The following is a 20,746-nucleotide window of genomic DNA, read 5'->3' as shown; positions in this document are numbered from 1 at the left end:
TTTCCCTGAAGCTACTTTGTGAGTTGCTGCTTTGTTGGGTCAACAGTCAATATATAGTGTTAGCACAAGTTTGTCGTCTCCATTACAGTCATACCACATGTTACGTTTGCTTCATGATACATTTTCAGGTTGCGTCCTATGGCAACCTGGAAGTACCAGAACGGGTTACTTCTGGGTTTCGCCGCTCGCACATGTGTGCAAAATGACGTCATGTGCAGAAGCAGCGAATCGGGGCCTGCTTGTGCGCAGACACGCTGCTGCGGGTTGCGTTCTATTCATGTTGCAAACGGGCCTCCAGAATGGATCCCATTCGCAACCAGAGATACCACTGTAATTTCAGTGAGCCTACTAACATTAGATATAACCCATGTGTCGTCTATGTTTCAGAACCGGCTAGTACGACTTGTGTGCGTCTTTCTACAATCCTTGATTCGGAACAAAATAATTAATGTACAGGACTTATTTATAGAAGTGCAAGCCTTTTGTATTGAATTCAGCCGGATAAGAGAAGCAGCTGGCCTTTTTCGATTGCTGAAGACACTTGACACTGGTGAAAATCCTTCAGAGACGAAGACTTCAAAATAATACTTCATTTGGAAGAATGCTTTATATCGGATTAGGATTCTGTATGATTTTTGTATAGTTCACTATTTGCTTGCAATTAAGATGCTATTTGTGCTGTATTAAATATTGCTTTTTCTTGCTGGAGAAGTTTGAATGATGTTGATGAGTCGATGATATTGAACCTAACCTACTATTAGTGTGGCCTGAAGTGTTCATTGGAGAGCTCCCTAATGCAGGTACCCATGAAAGGCTTCAGTGATCTGTCACAAACTCACAATGCAGGAGACTGTTTGCTCTCCTTACTTGGCCTCAGCATTGAGCACTCCTCAGAGATGCCTCTTTGATTGGACGCCAAGATTCTGAACAGAGAAGAGGTGCAAAAGATGTCACTAGCCTCCATGGACCTTCTTAAAAATTCCACTGCTCCATAGCAGACCAGCCATGTGAGATAATAAGTACTGTATTGCTCTGACTGCTAAGATACTCGATTCCAGTAAGCAAGTGTTGTGTTAGCATCTTAATTTACTTGCTTATCGGAATTAAAGAACAATAATCAAACCTATCGCAACACAAGTGAAGGGTATTGTTTGTCTTACAAGGCCGAACCAAGTTGAAAAAGCTGCAGATTTTTACCTAAGAAGCAATGGTGAGGAATATTTTTGGGATGCTGATAACTTCATCTTCCCAAGAACAATATCTGAGGTAGGCCACTCCCTAACTGGCTGCTATCAAGGACCCGCTTTCCCCCATGACTTACTGCTCCAACAGTTTCCATAGGCTGCAGCACCCCGTGCCTGAAAAAACCTGAAGGTTAAAGGTTCCTCAACTGCATTACACAGAAACCCTTCCAAATTATTTCTGTTCAGCTCATTTTAGAGTTAAAAAGGGCTCAACTCAGAGGATTCTGCAGAGGGGGAGAAATGTAGCTCTGTAAACGCTTTGAATTCAAAAGGTCCTATATTCCATCTACATTCCATCAAGAATGACCTTGCTCAGCAGATTCAGAGCTACTTCTAGACAGCAGACAAACAGTGGGCTGGGTGAACTAATGGTCTATTTGGTGGGGGTCCAAAGCCTAAGTTCTTTTTCTAATGGTTTCAGCCCAGCCCTTGAGTCCAAAGGTACCCTTTGCAGAGAGCGTGTAAAATTTCCCTTTGCAATTGGGTAGAGGATATGGAAATTCAAATAGGGCATGAGAGCTACTTTCGTTGTAGCCCCACCAAGGCAACAAAGTGCCCCACTGAGCCAGGTACCTTGTTCTCCTTAAATCTATAGAAGTAAACATTTCCAAAGCACAATGAAGTGAAAAGTCCCATTACCTTCACCTTAATAAATAAAAGTCACATTACAAGCATTCAGAAGTTGACTTTACAGTTGCGTCCAGTGTCTGAACTGATGGCTTGCAGCAGACCCTCAACTCCCACAAGTATCCATGGACTGCCTTGAGAGATGGGCAAGGGGCCCCACCTGTCACCTGCCTGATGTCAAATTTGAGTTTGAACTCAAGATCCCCAAGGAAAGGAGTTTTCCAACTTCAAAGTCCACATTTGCATTGGCAGCTCAACCTCTTAACTAATCCCAGCAAGGCTTACATTGGGTGTCAAATTTAAAGGTATAATAGCATGCAAGCCCCTTGGCCCAGGACAAAATCAGAGCACATTTAAAGGATTCAATGTGTTCCTTTGCAGCAGCACCATTACCTATCTCAACACCTGGTGTCAGGTAGGCACAGCTTGGGGAAAAGCCTTTTAGGTAAAATGGGGCCTAGTTTGATTCATGAGCCAGAGGATTCCTATGTCTGCTTTACCATTCTAGTTCATTTTTCCTGACCATAGGGAAAACTTGAGCAGTCTCATCTAGAAAAATCCAGTTGCAACACTTAATAGCTGAAATTATGCTAAGGGAAGGATTTAGAAGTGAGGATGCTGAACATCTATGTTTGGGATAATTCTCATAATTTCACTTACCAGGCAAATGTTGATCTACAAGTGGCTTTTAGATGCAAGCTTAAAAATCAGGAAGGGGAACAGGCTAATGATAGAAATACAGAATGAGCTAAGTACTTTCCACATTTTTATTTATTTATAGAATGTTTTATCCTGCTGTTTAGCCAAAAACGGCTCCTCACAAAGCTTAAAGATCGATGAAGACAGTCCCTGCCCTCAGGCATACAATCTTAAAAGACATGAACAAACAAAAAACAAAAAAGTTGACTAGGGTGGTAGAGGTAATAAACAATGATAACCAGTTATTCGCTGGAAATTTCAAGGAGGACTGAATGCTTACCAGGTAGCAGTAGACAAGATAAAGGAGGCTGGCTCCTTCACTGAGTTGTCCTGCTGAAGGAACTACTATTTTTATTTCAGCACAAGCAAAAACTTCAATGTGCCCCTCACCCCACCGCTAGAACGTTCAGCTCAAAAAACGATTAAGCACATTGTACCCTGGCAAGATTTTTGATAACGAAGGGTGCCATGTTCAATTTTAGTCTGTAACAGCTTCTACACTAGAAGTATTCTAAACAGTTACACCGTTGGTGCAGAGACGATGTAGGCAGCTTGCTTTTTTTAAAAAACAGTAAACTTGAATTTTGCTTTTAAGAGCGTGTAGAGATTGTTTTATACATGAAACTTGAGCCACAGAAACTGCCTTGTAAAATTAAAACCAGGCTCAAGCACAAAACCCTCAATAACCTCAGTTTTGTACAGCAACAAGTCAAACTGTTATCAGTAGCTTTCTGTTCAGGAATAATATTAAACTACGCTCCAATAAATGGACACAGAGGCCTTTTCAGCTGACAGGACACCACTATAGCAGAAAGGCCCACTTGAAACAGGGCCAGTCAGAAACACTTTTAGTTTGCTTTGCTGCCAACTGTCTTAAAAAACTGGACATTCAAAAGGAGCAAAGTCAGCTTTCGTTATTGACAACTGGCTTATTTTGGTTTAAGGCAATTTACCTACTACTGTACTTCAAGCCTTTTTTTAAGGTGCATTTTCACACACACATTTTAAATTAAACCCAGTGCCCTATATACAAAATGTCCATGTCTGTCATATGAGACAACACCTGCAGGCAAGTCAATCTTTTTCAGACCACACATGGAATCTTTCTGCCTTAAAATAGTTGAAAGAAGGGATGTCTCACAGATAAAAAGTAAGAATGTAGCAGCAGTAAGTCAGCGCCGAGTCCGTGTGGGCAAGTTCCAGAAGAGTTTGTCGGGGGGGACGGGACACCTAGATGAGAAAAGAAAAGAGTTGTCGAAACAATTTCCATACCACAAGTTAGCAGGAACAATTTTTCAAGCCCATAGTTTGTCCACAGTCAGGGTTGAACGATGATCCAGGGAGCTGTGCTCAACACACAGAAAGGAGAATAAGTGATTTTCACTGTCCCCCACACAGCTCCCTGAAAATTTTGCAAGAAAGAGGGGGAAATCACTTCCTCAACTTCTGCAGGTAGGAACCTCTGTTAGATCACAGACCTCTTCCATTCACAGAACAAGCTACAAGGTTTTTCAACTCGGTACCTGAAGAAGGGGACAGGGAAACCTGTTGCCCATCAAAATGCTCCATGACTACAACTCCCAAAAATGCTATCAATGGCTACAGGCCACAAAGGCTACGCTCTGCCTCCACCAACGGAGATAGGATGCCTCTGAACGCCCTTTTTGCTGGGAATCAACGGCATTCAGGCCCTGCTTGCTTCTGACTCTCACACAAGATGGCAGCTGCAAGCCTGGTTTGCATAGCCTGGTCTATAGGAGCAAGTTGGAAGCCCATCCTATTCAAGGATGTCCCCCTGCCCAACCACCAATACACTGCAAGAAAGGAATTTAACACAGCTAAGTCCACTGTTCTAACCTCTGGCCATCTGCCATGCAAGCGGCGACTGATGGGAGTTGGAATCCAGCACCTTTTGGAAGGCCACAGGGTCCCCCCACCATTGTCTTAAAGTAGTATATGGCCAGCGACAATTAAGGAATTGCTCTAGGAAGAGATGCCTACAATCAGTGCCTAGGCAGGGGTATTTTGGAACATTAGTCAAGGCAGGCTAATCCTTGGGCTTGAATCAGTTGTGGGCCTAAAGATACTGCTCAAACATAATGGCACCATCCCACATGCAAGGAGGGAAGATTTGTAAGTTTCCATTATTGGGTTTCCCCAAACTAAAACCCCCAAACCAAGTTTCATTGTTGGCTTGCTGACTTCAGACCTCTCCCATTTAGCGAAAGGGAAGGAGGGAATGCAGAAGCACAAGGTCAGCTGCAGATATATTTGAATGCAGCATCTATCCGTACTTAGGCAATACTGACCATTTGCAGGCAAGAGATGGTCTAATTTTAAGGTTCACATAGCTCTGCCATTTTACTTTGTGTGACGTTACTGAGGTCAGACGAAAAGGTCGCTTCAGGAGGTTTTGTCATCGTGCCTTTTAGAGAGAAAACTGTTAGCAGGCACTGCAATTCGGCCTTTTTTGTCATCACTCCTCAGCAGTGCACAAAGCCATACAGAAATCGAACGATTAGCAGCCCATCTCAGAAAAAACAAACAATTCTAATTGTCCAAGGTCAGATGCCGTGTTCAGATTATATAATTTGCTTACTTATAATTTACTTTAGATAATTTACCTATATAATTTGCATAACTGAGTCTGCTTCCAAGATGCCTGTTTCCTTCCCTCCAATATTGGGCTTTGGGAATATTTCCTTCCTTCCAATATTGAGGATGGATAAAGGCATGGAGAGCAAAAAAAGCTTACAGAACAGCTCTAGGATAGGAACTAAATTGCACATAACGCAGCAATCATACCCTGTTGCCATGGGAAACTCTTCCCTTCCCACCAGACACCACCTGCATGTTTCTATACATCTACCTACAGCCAAGTTTGCAAGATGCTATATTCAGAGAGGGACAGGTAAAGCACATTTAGTGCCTAACAGCTAGATGTGGACTCCATAGTCCAAAATTCTGGTTCACATGCTCCGTTAAGTTTTAATATGACTGTTATTGGCCTTTAAGAAATAAACCCAGGAAGAAACGCAATCATAAACCCAACTCTTTTTACAGGGGGGAAATGTAGTTGGTACTCACCATACTGCTTTCTCCGAGGCAGGTGCTACATTGCAAATGTTAGGAAGGATCTGGAGACTTTCAAGGCACACAAAAAACGACGTCCCGCTTTTTCCGTGATGCTAAGCCGGAGTTGTGATGTGCTGAAAACAACTAACCAAGTAACACTTCCGCTTTGTGCTAAGGATGTAGGGAAAGATGAGTGACTGAATAGTTCAAAGGCAGTTCCTTTTTGAAAGCAGCATCCATATTGTTTGAAGACGCAGGGAGTAGTCATGGCATGGTCCACTCCATTAAGTGCTGGCTGTAAGATGCAGGCAGGTCTTGCAGAGGTCAATTTTAATTCATGACATGTGGCTGGGTTACTCTCATCAGAGAAGGTGGCGAGGTCCCCGGAATATTTTGGTAGGATTTCTATCAGAATTTTCGCCCTGTTTCTTCCTGCATCTGCCCCCACCCATGTTTGAATTCCTCTTCCCCAAACTTGAAAATACTGAAATTAAATACTGATCCAATTTAAGTACTAGGTTGCATATTTTCTCTGACATTAAAAAAAGCACCTTACCAAATATCTAAGTTTAAACACGGTGCAAAACGTTTCTTACAGACTTGGCGGTATGATTCCGTACATTCATTTATAACTATTAGAATTCTAAAATGTTCATCCAACGCTTAAGAGAACTATAAATACACAATTCACCATTTTCCTCTAGAGCTTATTGTATATAGATTTACCTGAAGCAGAGGTAAAAATTAAACAGTGCAGTGGTATCTATTTTATACACTTCAGGCTTAGTGCTTTTCAACTACTCTAAGGCACAATACTGCTAATCTAGCACAGTAAAAAACCCAGTAACTATATTGTGCAAACCTCTACTTGGAAGCATCTAACAATCCTTTGCATAACAGAAACAATATCTTTACGAACATCTCAGGAATGAATTAAGGTAGAGAAAAATCCAAAAACAGCATACAAAAAAACAACAGTGAAGGGAAAGAGTGGAGAAGAGTTTAAGTTAAATTACTCTCCATGTGCAACATGAACAACTGCTGCACCACTGTGTTTCACAGTCAAAGGTAGCTCGTTTGCGTTGCCCGAGGCACTAATAGATTGCCTGCCAGCTACAATAACTGTGTGGCACACCTTAAAGTTATTGACCTAACAGGCAAATGAAAAAGTCATCAGGTTTTTCGGCAAGCACGTGGCAGAAATTCTCAAAACTATTGGAATACTTTGCAAGTCCATATTATGCACTCAAAACACAATTTTAAAAAAGTAAACCTCAGTGTTGCATATGTGCTATATGTACATTTATCATAAATCACCCACATTTATCTGTTAACCTGTGCAATTTGTACTCCTAGTATTGATCTTGTAATAGCTGTTCTAGCACAGAGATTATTTCTGAACTTTTTACTCTTTTTCCAGGGGGAGTTTTCACTTGGGAGCTTCCTTCCTTAACTCGATTTGTGTCCCTACAAACCAAGGGGCAAGGAAACCAAGCGAAGAAAGGGAAACTGTTTCTTACAAAAGAAGTTGCAAAGGGAAATCTCCATGGAAAAAGAGCAGCAATCTCAACAAGTGCCAAATGAGCTTTTAAAAAATAGGCGAGTTTTCTAAGTAGCAACAGATATTTTCCCTTCCGGTTCTCACCAAGCCTCCCAAGCTCATAAATTTGTCTCATTTCTCAACTCTCATTTTTGGTCAAAAGAAGGAACTCATACTAGAGTTATTGCATTATGTATCAGGTATTACTCTTCTTACAAAGCAAAGCCTCTAGTTATTAGCCCTTTTGAAACGTGAATTAGAAAAGTAACACATTTAAGCTAGACACAAGTCCACAGCATTTAAACAAAACAAAATAGACATTTTGCTCCCAGTTCAAACTGTCAAGCTTTCATACAGTGTTTCCATTAGACAGGTGTTCTTCAAGTCGAATATGTCTGCCATCCGTTTCTAGAAAATACATAACATGTTTAATACTCTTTGAGTTCCACTGTCTATAGTATAGAAATTATAACACATGCCTAAAGTGCATCATTTAATTGGGAACCAAGTCATCTAAGCTAAAAACAATTTGCATTAACAAAAGCATCATGGTTTAGCCTTGAAGGCAAATGAATTTTGAATTCCCAAAACATTTATCATAACAACAAACAAACACTATTCAGGGTTATGGGCAGTTTCCTAGAAGAAAATATTGTTCTTTCAAGTCAGCCTCTCCTCATCTAAGTTCAGCTTGAGTTTCTATCCTCAAAGAGTGAAACATATATCCCCCCTTTAGTATCATTTCTGTTGATCCATGTTTACAATTGTGTTATGCTCTTCCTGCAGAATGACCACAGCAAAGACCTTCATAAAGTATGCAAAAGAGTTTGGGATTAGTGCTCTGATCTACAAAAAACAGCATGGGAACCTCCTTTGATCTGCCCAGCTGAGTGAGATAATCAAGGTTTTTAAGTATATCCACAGTTCAACTCAGATGCTGAATCTGACATCTGGTTTCTAGGATATCAGTTCCTACAAAAAAGAAACATGACATAAGGTTACATACCAAGTAAGGCTGTTCTTTCACCTGCATCCTCTTTTAAACCGTTACTACTTGATGCAGATCCGTTAGCAGAAGATGCTGATAAGTCACTTGTTTCATTTCTGTTCTCTTCTGGCACAGCAATACTCCAGCTCTCGGCCAATATGCTGCCACTTGTTGATTCAGGCATGGCAACTTCTTGTTCATCTGCAGGCCCTCCCTTTGAAGTTGAAGGGGGGCGGGGAGAAGTGTTAACCAGCAAGACCATGGGTAGGAAAACTAAGGCCTGGGGGCCGGATCTGGCCCAATCGCCTTCTAAATCCGGCCTGCGGACGGTCTGGGAATCAGGGTGTTTTTACATGAGTAGAATGTGTGCTTTTATCTAAAATGCATCTCTGGGTTATTTGTGGGGCATAGGAATTCGTTCATTCCCCCCCCCTCCCCATATAGTCTGGCCCCCCACAAGGTCTGAGGGACAGTGGACCGGCCCCCTGCTGAAAAGATTTGCTGACCCCTGAGCAAGACTGTTATTGAAAAGGGGTGGGGGAGAAGGGAAAAAAGATCAAGCTAATGTACCAGGAACACACACACACACACACACACACACACTCTTTTTAAAACCAAAACTTATAAGCCAATTTCCTAACTCCTTTCACACTGTAACATAGCCAGAAGGCAGGATGGGGGAGAACACATGTATTTTGGTTGGTATTTGCCTGTTCCGGGAGAAAATCAGGGCATGTGCCTTTGGGGGGTGAGGTCAAACTGCTTTCCCAAGCCCACATGTTGGCACACTGCAGCTATGAGCTCCCCCACACTTAATTCTAAATCAGCAAAACTGCTTTGCCAAATAAATGCACCACCAGGGGCAGCTATATACATATCTCAACAGTGGCAGCCACTCATTTATAGAAGCACATCCGTTTTCAGGGGACATAGATGAAATTAGCAACTGAGCCGAGCCAAGCTGCTTTTAGACAACTGCCTGTGGTAGCTCAGCAATCACAACACACACAATCCATCTCAGATATCCAGACTGGTGAAACTTCCCAGGGTTGTCAATCGGAGAAAAAAGCTTCCCCAGCCATGCTAAATGAGATGCTATGGACTGAGCATGAAGACCTTTTCAGACCAAACATGGATTCTGCTATAATAATAATAATAATAATAATAATAATAATAATAATATTTATACCCCACCCATCTGGATGGACTTCCCCAGCCACTCTGGGCGGCTTCCAAAGAAATATTAAAATACCACAATACATCAAACATTAAAAGCTTCCCTAAACAGGGCTGCCTTCAGATGTCTTCTAAAAGTCTGGTAGTTGTTCTCTTTGACATCTGGTGGGAGGGTATTCCAGAAGGGGATGCCACTACCGAGAAGGCCCTCTGCCTGGTTCCCTGTAACTTGGCTTCTCGCAGTGAGGGAACTGCCAGAAGGCTCTCGGCGCTGGACCTCAGTGTCCAGGTAGAACGATGGGGGTGGAGACACTCCTTCAGATATACTGGACCGAGACCGCTTAGGGCTTTAAAGGTCAGCACCAACACTTTGAATTGTGCTCGGGAACGTATTGGTTCAGGCTCACATCCTGAATGGCTGGAAGAGATTGTAGCGCAGCAGACCTAACTCAATGAGTCTTCTCACTGAGGAGCTGAATGTCTGCCCAACTACAGTGATTTAGGAAATGAGCCGCTGGGACAAGGAGGAGCCTGAGCCTTTCTAAAAAGATTTGGTCCTACACAAGGAGAACATATGATGGGGGTGGGGGGTGAGAGGGGCAAGCTGGTACTTTGCAGTCAGCAGTATTGAGTTTGGATCTTGGTTTGGTTGCTCTTGCCAGATTGTTTCGTCAACATGTACCAAGTTTTCACTGGTGAAGTTCAACGAGACAGATTTCCGGCTTCTGATTATGCAGAATTGAATTGACCATAACAACAGGCACCTTCTCTAGATAAAACCAGCTTGGGCTCCTCCCTGCAAAAAGTAATATGCCGTGGCTGGCTGGATGCTTGGCTGGCGCAGGTATTACCTGGCCCCAAACAGGATGCCTAGAGCCTTATCACAGATTTAGTTACACATTTCCAACCTACCCAATATCCGAGCGCTTTGATGACATCTAGTTTGCACATTGGACACGTTCTGTGTTCCAGCAGCCAGGGATCGAGGCAATGCCTGTGAAAGACGTGCCTGAAGAGACATCGTAGTTTTTGAAATCAAATATAAGGGCTGTTCTTTCATGCAATGAAATTTGGCAAAATTAAAGGAACAAAAAGCTTATCTAAAGCAAAACTTCGATAAGGCAGCATTACAGCGTTTGCTGAGCAGGCCGAAAACAATCCCCACCTTGACAAGATCCAGGGTAACTATGCAATTCAAACTCCCACAGAAATTAAATCTGTAGTTAATAGTGGCACACGGACCACTGAAAGACTGTATGGGGTTGCGCCTGGGGGGTGGTCTGGAAATTTCAGCTAGCACAGAATGCTGTGGCTTGGCAGCTGAATGAGGCCCCGTATCACCAGCATATAATGCCCCCCTTTGAAGGATCTGGTCTGGCTGCTAATTTGCTAGCAAGCCAAGATAGATATTGATATCCCTAAAAAACTTAGGACCTGGTAATTTGAGAAGCTGCGATCTCCCATAGTGCCCTATTCAGTCCCTGAACTGGGAAAGGCCCTTCTGCTGCCAGCACATGTCCCTGAGGTTGGTTTTGACAATCTACTCGTAACAGGACATTTCAAAGTGGTGGCACCCACTTCATGGAACCCACCCTGGACAACTTTTCAGGAAACGCTGTCCAGCAACCACAAGTTCCTCATCCCTGTTTTTTAGGGCACATAAGTTGGAAGAACTGAATGAACGCCTCCCTATCACCAGCATTGTAAAAACAAGAATGCATCACCTGCGAGTTTATAGGCTTGAATGAAAAATAAATCAAAAAGCTACTGTGCACTTATCTTTCTCCAATCTTAAAAATACTGGGGACTCGATTTTTTTTTTTAATGAGTTTTGTTAAATAGTTCCTAAGTAACGATACCCCACTGAAGCAAATTCTAATAAGCTTACTTGCAAGGCAGGATTCGAACAATATCCTTTGGTTTGTAGTTTTCAATGCATACAGCACAATTTTCAGCATCAACATTCAAGCCCTTTAGAAGAACAAAAGTATAGTTAATGTTGAAGTTAAGCCTTGCACAACTTTGTAAAATAAAGGTACTATAAGTATCCAAGTCTTCTGCAGCCATTTCTTTGAAAATAAGCAGGGAAGCAATTCAGATACCAGAACAAGAAATTCTAAAGAAATGCAACGTTACAGAGCACACAAATGATACAAAAAGACTAACGTAATCTGAAATACCATGTTAAGAACATACAGCAAATATCTTTGCATCTGCAAAGCGGCCAACTCAAATTCTAAATGTTGACATACCATAACAGATTACAAAAATTGGCTGGAGTGAGCTGATCAATTTCAAGCCAAGTGAAAAATACAGCAAGCTACATGAGGTATTCCATACAATTCTTCCCTGAAATTCCCATTGATACTCAAATAGAGTGAGACTTGTTAGAATATTTGTAGTTTCTAAGTCAGGAGCAGAAATCAAGTAAACCAAATTATTCAGGACACTGGACTATAAAGTTCAGCCACAAGCAATATATGTTGCTTGGCATTATTTTATGCAATCTCTTAAGCCACTCATATATGGTTCACATGATGATCAGGACACCTGATGCTAAAATACATAGCTATAAAATGGTTTAACTCGGCCAAATAGCAACAGCAAGACTTTTGCTGCTTTTGGCTCTGCCCAGAGAAACCTATTCACTCTGTTTGAGCAATTATGAACACTCTGCTGTAAGTATCCAGGCGTGGCTCAGTCATATTAGCATTTGGTATCAGTTAGATCATCTTCACAAATTATTGCAAAGTCCAACTGATATTATTATATTACTGTGTTAGTGCCAGAAATTCAGAGCAGTTCCCATAACTAAGAACAATTATGTACAATTTTGTACTTGTGTGTCTTCTTGTACAATTATGTGGTGCACTGAACAAATTATAGACTCATGACCTAGGGTTTTAGAGCAAACAAGAACATGAGACTCCCTTTCTCAGAAACAGCATGGTTTTGTTTTTTGTTTGTTTTGTTTTTTAAAGATACTTTTGGCATGCCTAAGACCTTGGGTTTGCATTCTGGAATGCTTGTTCTATTATTATTGTTCTGTTTTTGCCATATCACAGACTTTTTTTTAAAAAAGCTCATTGGTTTCAGAAGCAGCTTACAATGTGTCATCACAAGCTGCTATTGATGGTTCCCTTGGGTGTATGGAGCAACCAACGAGATTCTACATACACCTACCCGTGTATGTAACCAGGCAAAGGAAGTTCGCAGAATCACACAATTGAGGCGTTGGAAGGGACCGTGAGGGTCATTTAATATAATAAATAATAATAATAATTTTTTATTTATACCCGCCCTTCCCGGTTCAGAAAACCGGGGTCAGGGCAGCTAATACCAAATTAAAACACTTAATTGATGCAACAAAAAAACAGCATAAAATACAGTATAAAACGCGAATAACAATAAATTCAGAATGCAAAAATTAATTTAGGGGGGAAATCCATCCAATAAACATTAGATGATCACCAGGGATAGCTGTCTAAATTAGTCCTATTTGGGCCAGCGAGGAGACCAGGGGAGAATTAGCTGTGGGATCCCAGAGCGGGTAATCTTCATAAAAAGGGGAGGGGGAGGGAAGGAAGGGGAAGAAAAGATCAGGCTAAGTTCAAATTGAAAGCCAGGCGGAATAGCTCTGTCCTACAGGCCCTACGGAAGGAAGTTAAATCCTGCAGGGCCCTGGTCTCATGGGACAGAGCATTCCACCAGGTCGGAGCCATCACTGAGAAGGCCCTGGCCCTGGTGGAGGATAACCTAACTTCCTTAGGGCCCAGGACCTCTAAACTATGGTTATTCATGGACCTTAGGGTCCTCTGCGGGGCATACCAGGAGAGGCGGTCCTGTAAATACGAGGGCCCTAAGCCCAATTTAGTTCAATCACTGTAAAGCAGGAATATTCTGGCCAATGTGGGGCTCAGACCCATGACCCTAAAAATAGGAGTCTCATACTCTTCTGACCAAGCTATCTTTCATTTCATTTTAAAGAAACTGTGCTAATGGAAGACGTCTGATTGACATTACCTTATCTTCATGCTTTACAATATGCAGTGGAAGCTGGCCAATTGCTTTTATGGTTTCTTCTCTATGGCCCTAAAAAACAACAACACAACCAATTCAATCAGTAGTGCATATTTAAATGAGATTATATGAGATACCACCTGAGACGCTGAGTAATCTAACAACTCCACTTATCCAAGATCTAAGAGTTCCCTTTAACTGAAAGGCACAAAAGCAATCCTGTTTCCTATGTTGGCCAAGTGTTAACACATGAAATGGGAATGTGCACATGTGGCATTTGCCTCCTAGGTGGGTCATAAGGAAAGGGTTAAATGAGTGTGAAGTGATTGGCCAGTGGGAACCCGAGGGGAGAGGTCAAAGTTAGAGTCGGAGTCATGTGGTTCAGTTGCGAGCTGAGAGTTGGGAGTTGGAGAAGGAAGAGAGAGGATAAGTCTGTGGGTTGGTCGAGTTGTGTTGTGAGAGAGTGAGAGGAACTGTTAGGTGGAGTCAGATAGACAGTTGGGAGAATCAGTTTGAAGTTGTTAGGAACGTATAGGACAGTTAAGGAATTAAGATTAAGAAACTGACAAGAAAAACTAACTGAAACCATAAATTTGTTCATGTTTATAACAATAAACTTGATTATTAGTTAATGTTATCAACTGTCTGGACTCTGTGTGTACCCGAGGGAAATGGGTTGGTGGCAGCGAAGAGGCAATCACAGTGGTGGCACAGGAATCAATAGACCGTCAAACGTCCGGGGACCCTGTGTGATCGCCACAGCACAGGATATTAGTAAACGTGCAAGATGCACATGAAGGTAAGACTCAGATCAAAACCATTGCAACAGTGCTTCTCTCTATACTAAGTACAGGATTCGCAGCCCTAATTACAAGCAAACATTTTTCACTAAAGAAACTGAAGAAGAAAAATCACCCATGTAATTACCTGGTTTCTAAAATGCGATCCACTATAGAGGAAGCGCTGTACATAAAAAAATATAAGCCATGCCAACGATATGATCATCATGGTGATAAATGCAATTGATACAAATACAACAGACTGTCCACTGATATATTCTTGCATGTGTTGCTTGCCAACACCAATAGACATCCTCACTGGTATCCCTCTTCGCACCAGTTCCAAGATCTCCATGCCTTTGGGATATCCAACCATAATTACAACTGCATTGCCAGTACCTGTCGAGGGGAAAGAAAAACAGGAGTCATGTGGGCTCTTGCACAACTTTTTTATTCTCTGTATGAAATCCAGGCAACCTTATGTAAAGTTAAGTACACCAGAAGTAATTTTGCTGTAGTTTTTCCTTCAAGATCCCACCCAGCATGTTGTTGGATATGATGAAAGACCAAGTCCTACAACTGCCATGCTCTCCCCCTTATAATAGAGAAAACAAAGTCTTAAATTATAGTAAAATCTTAGAATCCAGAAATCTTTTCACTCTATACATTCTGTGCCATTCATCTCCTCACATGTCCTCCTTCTATTTGAGGGTTATCAAGATTCCCACATGCCAATTTGGGGTTGTTGTTTTTTGGCGGGGGGAGGGTACTTTCTTCTGTTTGTAATATTTTGTATTTCATCTTATTTCATTCGATGCCACTTTGGTAAATTCTTGTTGTGAAATGGTTTATAAATCTGCAGTCAAGAGACATTTGGACCGTAAGAGTGTCTTGATATTTGAGTTTTCCTCTCTACTAAACCCTTGTTGTTTTGGATTGTTGGCTTATTGAGATTGCCATACTTGATAGATTACACATAAAGATGAGAGGCCATATCATGCATAAATTTAGCTTGAGATTAAGGTTCGTTTTGAAAATATAAATACAATGAATGATGGTGAATAGACCTGCAATGTAACTATGTTTACGTGCCACCCACCTGTTCCCAAACTTTAAATGGCATGCACTTGGGCTCAACTTTTACTGTACTTCCTATATGTATGCTTAAAACCCAGAAGAGGCGGAATAAGATCAACAGCATTGTTTTGCTATAAGTAAGCCGATAAGAAAAACATCCCTCCTCCACATTAAGTTTGTAACCGACAATATTCTGATTTTGCAAATTCTTCAACACTGACTAAAGTGATTGCAGACATTGTAGCTGCAATAACTAATTTCACAACACAGAGAAGGGCTGCGTTCGAGAAAAATATATAGTGCATATAAACAGTTCCAGTGACCTACTTTTAAGAAGCAGTTTCGTATCTTGGCCTCTTAAGTTATCAGGATGTCAATCAGGAAGCTCAAATGTTGCAATCCAGAGATGCTACATGTTTGTTTTCAATCAAAGATGAAACAGGCCACTCATGATTCAACCATGCTTCCCTCAACCAGTTCCTCCATTTATCAACCTTCCTCAGCTCCAATTTCCATATATGTAGCATTTGGGGCTTGGGGAAGAGATCTTCATACTTCTCTACGCATGAAACTCTGGCCTCAGGGCTACAAGCTAGGCATCAACCAACCCCATGCAATTCCCCCACCCCACAAAAGTCAGGACAGAAGAAAAGGTGCCACACAAAAAGGTCATGGGAAACAATCCGTGTGTAGACATAGACTCCAGTTTTGCTTCTGGGTCCAATTCAAAGTGCTGGCAACTAGTACACAAACTGCTTAGAGCCACATTGGTAAAGGTAAAGGACCCCTAGACGGTTAACTCCAGTCAAAGGCGACTATTGGGTTGCAGGGCTCATCTCGCTTTCAGGCTGAGGGAGCCGGCATTGGTCCACAGACAGTTTTCCGGGTCATTTGGGCAGCATGACTAAAATGCTACTGGTGCACGGAGGACCGTGATGAGTGACAGAGCACACGGAAATGCCATTTACCTTCCTGCCGCAGAGGTACCTATTTATCTATTTGCACTGGCGTGATTTCGAACTGCTTGGTTGGCAGGAGCTGGGACCGAGCAACGGGAGCTCACCCTGTCACGGGGATTTGAACCGCCGACTTTCCAATTGGCAAGCCCAAGAGGCTCAGATGTTTAGACTACAGTGCCACCCGTGTCCCTTAGAGCCACATTACCAGAATCTGAAGGACCACCTCCTCCCATGGAGATCTGCCCGTAGCAGAAAATATTTGAAAGCCCTGTTATATGTCAGCCTGCAATCGAAATTTCACTTGGGAATAATACAGATCCGGGCAAGCACCTTGGCTATGAAATCCCTACTAGGAATGCTATGCTGCCCTGTAACTTTTAGACTGGAAGCGAAAACATTTTCTTATTTCTCTTGGTGTTTGATCTTATATTTAAAGTTTTAACTCTGCTGTCCTTGGCTTTGGGTGTTGTGCTTTTATTCTATTATTGCTGTGTAGTTTCCTTTCTTTTCTGAATGGCACCTGTCAGGGAACTGACATCGGAGCCAGAAGTGGAGGCAGGGCTCCCAAGCGATGCCGGAGAAGGGCCAAACAGGGAGAGAGGGAACTCATCGGCTGGGGAAGGAAATCAGTGTAACACCAGGGATAAAGGGGGGCGGATGGGGGAATCGGAGAGGGGACTCCAGGACTCTTCGCCGGAGACCAGCGGGGAGAGCACAGGTCCTCCGCTACCCACACCCACCCTGCGCAGAAGACTTCCGCGCAGGGAAAGTAGGCATAGACTTGGCATCAAAGAACTTCTTTGCTAGAAGAAGTTCAAGAAACGCCCACTGACGGATTCTGCTAGCGACTGAACAGCCACGAAGTGAAGGGCTGTCCAGCCAGGAAAGGTTTAACCAGGCTAGCTAGCCAGGAGTGGCGGCAACTTACCCACGAGCAACCCCATATAACCATTACAGCACCCAAGCTGGTTTTCCTGTGTCCTCCCTTGATCCCAATATGCATCAAAAGTGCACCTGTATATTACCAGGCTTCTATTGTACATGATGCCCCCATCTGCTCATGCAATCTGGCTCCATTATGTCTTGCTTTCAACAAGCCACAGAGTTTTTTAAATACTTAGGAAACCTGAAATATTGCTGCGATGAATCATACATATGCAGTCTCCTTGAGGCTGTTTTCCCCAAACGATTCTTGCAATCACTTCATATGCTGCTTTCCACTCCATTACACCAAAATGCACCCAAGATGAGGCTTTATACTTGTCCTCGCAAAAAAGAAATATGTTAGTTATAAAATCATGCTCAGCATCTTTATGCAGGTCATTTTGAGTACAGCACATTTATTTCTGAATGCTGATGGAATGCTGTGTCCTATAAAAGCGCACATAGTATCTGCCTGCTGAGGCTTCTTTCCTGCACCTCTTGTATAATTGCACAAGCTAGAAAGCCAAAAAAATATTTAGAGAAACTTGCAAACAGGTAGCAGGCATACAGGATGTGGATCCAGGAAGCTACTGTGTTTTGAAATAACTAGATCCAAACAACTTGCTTTTCAGTTTATTCAGTGTTTTATACAGAAGCACTGACCATTTTCTCTTTCAGCTACATTGGTGCCTCGGTTTAAGAACAGTCCGCTTTAAGAACGATTTGGTTTGTGAATTCTGCAAAACCGGAAGTAGTGTCCCGGTTTGCAAACTTTATCTCTGTCTAAGAACGGAAGCTGAACGGTGTAACGGCACTGGCGGCAGGAGGCCTCATTAGGGAAAACGCGCCTCGGTTTAAGAACGGTTTCGGTTTAAGAACGGACTTCCGGAACGGATTAAGTTCGTAAACCGAGGTACCACTGTATTTGAAAAGACTTATATCACATTTTCATAAAAGGGAACAATACAAATTTGTAGGCCTCCCATTCAGCATCTTCATTTCCTTGCTCCTCCCCACAGCTGCTCTTGTTTCTGTGTCAAACCTGCTAAACCAAATCACATCTCCAAACAAACCTGCTGTACAAGCTCAGCCCCGTTCCTATTTCCAGAGACTTGGCAAATGATCCCTGAGTAAGGAGTTTACCTTCCCTAAAACCTGGCGTAACTTTTGCACAGCTTCCGTTGCTCCTCTTGGTTCTCTGCTAAGCACTATTATTATTATTATTATTATTATTATTATTATTATTATTATTATTATTTTAATACCATCCTATACCCGGAGGTCTTAGGGCGGTTTACAGTATGCACTCCTGATTATGTAGCTCAGTAGTAAAGTACTTTCTAGTTTGAGGCTTTTTAGGCTTCCATTTCCATGGTAAGAAGTTAATGGGGGTGGGAGGGAAATAAAATTATGCACAGTATACAGAAATAAATATTTATTCTTGCACAGTAACTAGGACCTAGGACAGATAAAAGGAAGCATTTCTTCACACAGTGCATAATTAATTTATAGGATTCATTGTCACAAGATGCAGCAACAGCCTACACTCACGTTTAAAGGTAAAGGGACCCCTGACCATTAGGTCCAGTCGCGGATGACTCTGGGGGTTGCGGTGCTCATCTCACTATATTGGCTGAGGGAGCCAATGTACAGCTTCCGGGTCATGTGGCCAGCATGACTAAGCCGCTTCTGAGAAACTAGAGCAGCACATGGAAACGCCGTTTACCTTCCCGCCAGAGCAGTACCTATTTATCTACTTGCACTTTGATGTGCTTTTGAACTGCTAGGATGGCAGGAACACTCACGTTTAGGTGGTTTTAAAAGAATGCTAAACAAATTATTGGTGGATAAGTCGAATAATGGCTGTAAGAAACGATGGCTACACAGAACTTCCATATTCAAAGGCAATACTGTGTACACAGCGTTTAAAGCACATTTGAAGCACATTTCCTCCCACAAAGAATTCTGGGCACTGTAGTTGATTAAGGTTTGCTGGGAATTGTAACTTTATGAAGGAAGAACTATAGTGCCCAGAATTCTTTTGGAGATGTGCCTCAAAAGTGCTTTAAAGATATAGTACGTCCACAGGAGTGTGCCACTGAAAACCAGTTGCTAAGATCAGCAACCCGCAAAGGCTTCATCCCTATTTGTGAACTTCTTGGGAGTCATTCAGTTGACAACTGTGTGGCACTGTGAGAAGCATGATGAGAGGACCAGGTCCACATCCCCACCCTTTAAACCTCACTGGTAGACCTTGGGCCAGTCACTGTAACACCAAAACCTACTTCACAGGGAAATGATAAAGACAAAATAAAGGGAGGGGGCCAATCATTGCACCTTGAGCTTCTTGGAGGAAAGAAAATGATAGAAGAGAAAGGATAGAACACAAACCAAGGTGCTGGGCTGCCTTTTGTTTGATGCAGCAGGGCTAATTCGTTCTTAACTCAAGTCAACTTCTGCTGCTTCACATGTGCAGCCAGATGTGAGGGATGCTTGGTCCAAACTAAGGCCTTGCCTACACAAATGAGGTAGTAAAACAGACAATTCCTACAGGTGGTGGAGAGAACTTTTTGAAGATGTCCTCTGAAAACAAGCACAATACAAACTGGGCAGACTGGGCCAGAGGAGTGTGTGCATTCACATGGGACTCAAAAGTAGCATCCACCACCTGTGCACAGCCTGTGGCACTGCCTGCCACATGGCACACCACACCAGCCCTAAATTCATACGGCACTTGCTTCCAGGGAAGTTTTCTGCAGCCTTGTCCCCCCCTTTTGATGTGAATACATGATGCGCCAAACCCTAAAGGTCCCTCCACTCCAAGCTTACCCGAGTTGCCACTTCCCAAACTCTTCTTCCCTTTCAGCATCACTCACCGTAATTATAGGACATGGTCAGGGTGGAGTTGCCGAACCTGGGCTCGTTGTAGATCACCACGGCAGCCGCCCGCTTCCTCACGGCGTTGGCGATTTTGTCCTTCAAGCTGCAGCCCCCGTGCGCCACCAGAGCGATCCACGACGGAGGCGTCCCCGCGAATTGCGCTCCGGGCGGCCTGGGGATCTCGTAGTCGATCCCCGGCGCGCAGCCTTCCATGTGGCGGCCGCTCCCCGCTCCGCCGCGGGGGATGCCCACCAGGCCTTGCGCGTTGTCCTTGGGCGAGCCGTCGCCGTAGCGGCCGCTCTCGGTGCTCTCCTGCACCGTGCGGTTGGTGCCGGGCTCGGTGTACATGGTGGTCACCCAGGCCGTGTACCACACCAGGGACCAGGCCACCCGCGGGCACCCCACCGCCGCCAGCGCCAGCAGCAGAGGCAGCGCCACGCGGCGCAACAGCACCATGGCAAACCCCACACGCGCGCGCGCTTGGCGAATGGAGCGCCCAGCCCGCCTGCACCGAAAGGCGGCAGCGCCGGCGCAAGCGGCAACCTCCGCGTTCCCGCCCCTTCCTTCCTTCCCTGGGAGGCGGCCCGGCTCGCTCGCCCGCCCGCCCCGGCCAGGAGAAAGGCAAAGAGGCGGGGACTCGGCGGCCAGGCCTCCTTCCTGCGTCCAAGCAAAGCCGTCCTCTTTCCTTCCCTCATAAATGCAGCCTGGCGCGCGCGCTCGTTTGGGAACCGCCCCCTGCCCCTTTTCTTCCCCAGGGG

The 20,746-nt window shown here is 43.5% G+C and overlaps 2 protein-coding genes across 2 annotated transcripts in view; one reads left to right on the top strand and one right to left on the bottom strand.

Annotated features, from left to right (window-relative positions):
* The window catches only part of CNOT11 (CCR4-NOT transcription complex subunit 11), a 13,379-nt gene extending 10,251 nt beyond the window's left edge, over positions 1-3,128 (top strand). The window contains 1 exon segment of the mRNA XM_083735602.1: positions 388-3,128. Within this exon segment, the coding sequence (XP_083591728.1) occupies positions 388-585 (198 nt within the window). The 3' untranslated portion in view covers positions 586-3,128.
* RNF149 (ring finger protein 149) lies at positions 2,625-20,746 on the bottom strand. Its single transcript, XM_083735631.1, has 8 exons — positions 19,985-20,746; positions 14,297-14,547; positions 13,373-13,441; positions 11,238-11,320; positions 10,262-10,358; positions 8,192-8,387; positions 5,658-7,593; positions 2,625-3,800 (listed from the first exon to the last, which is right to left on the bottom strand). The coding sequence occupies exons 1-7, from the start codon at positions 20,442-20,444 to the stop codon at positions 7,535-7,537; spliced, it is 1,215 nt and encodes a 404-aa protein (XP_083591757.1). The 5' UTR covers positions 20,445-20,746; the 3' UTR covers positions 2,625-3,800; positions 5,658-7,534.

This window comes from Podarcis gaigeae (genome assembly GCF_964106915.1).
Source record: "Podarcis gaigeae genome assembly, chromosome: 4".
Classification (NCBI taxonomy): Eukaryota; Metazoa; Chordata; class Lepidosauria; order Squamata; family Lacertidae; genus Podarcis; species Podarcis gaigeae.
Note: the sequence above shows the minus strand (reverse complement) of the source record. Positions and strands in the feature narration are given on the sequence as shown.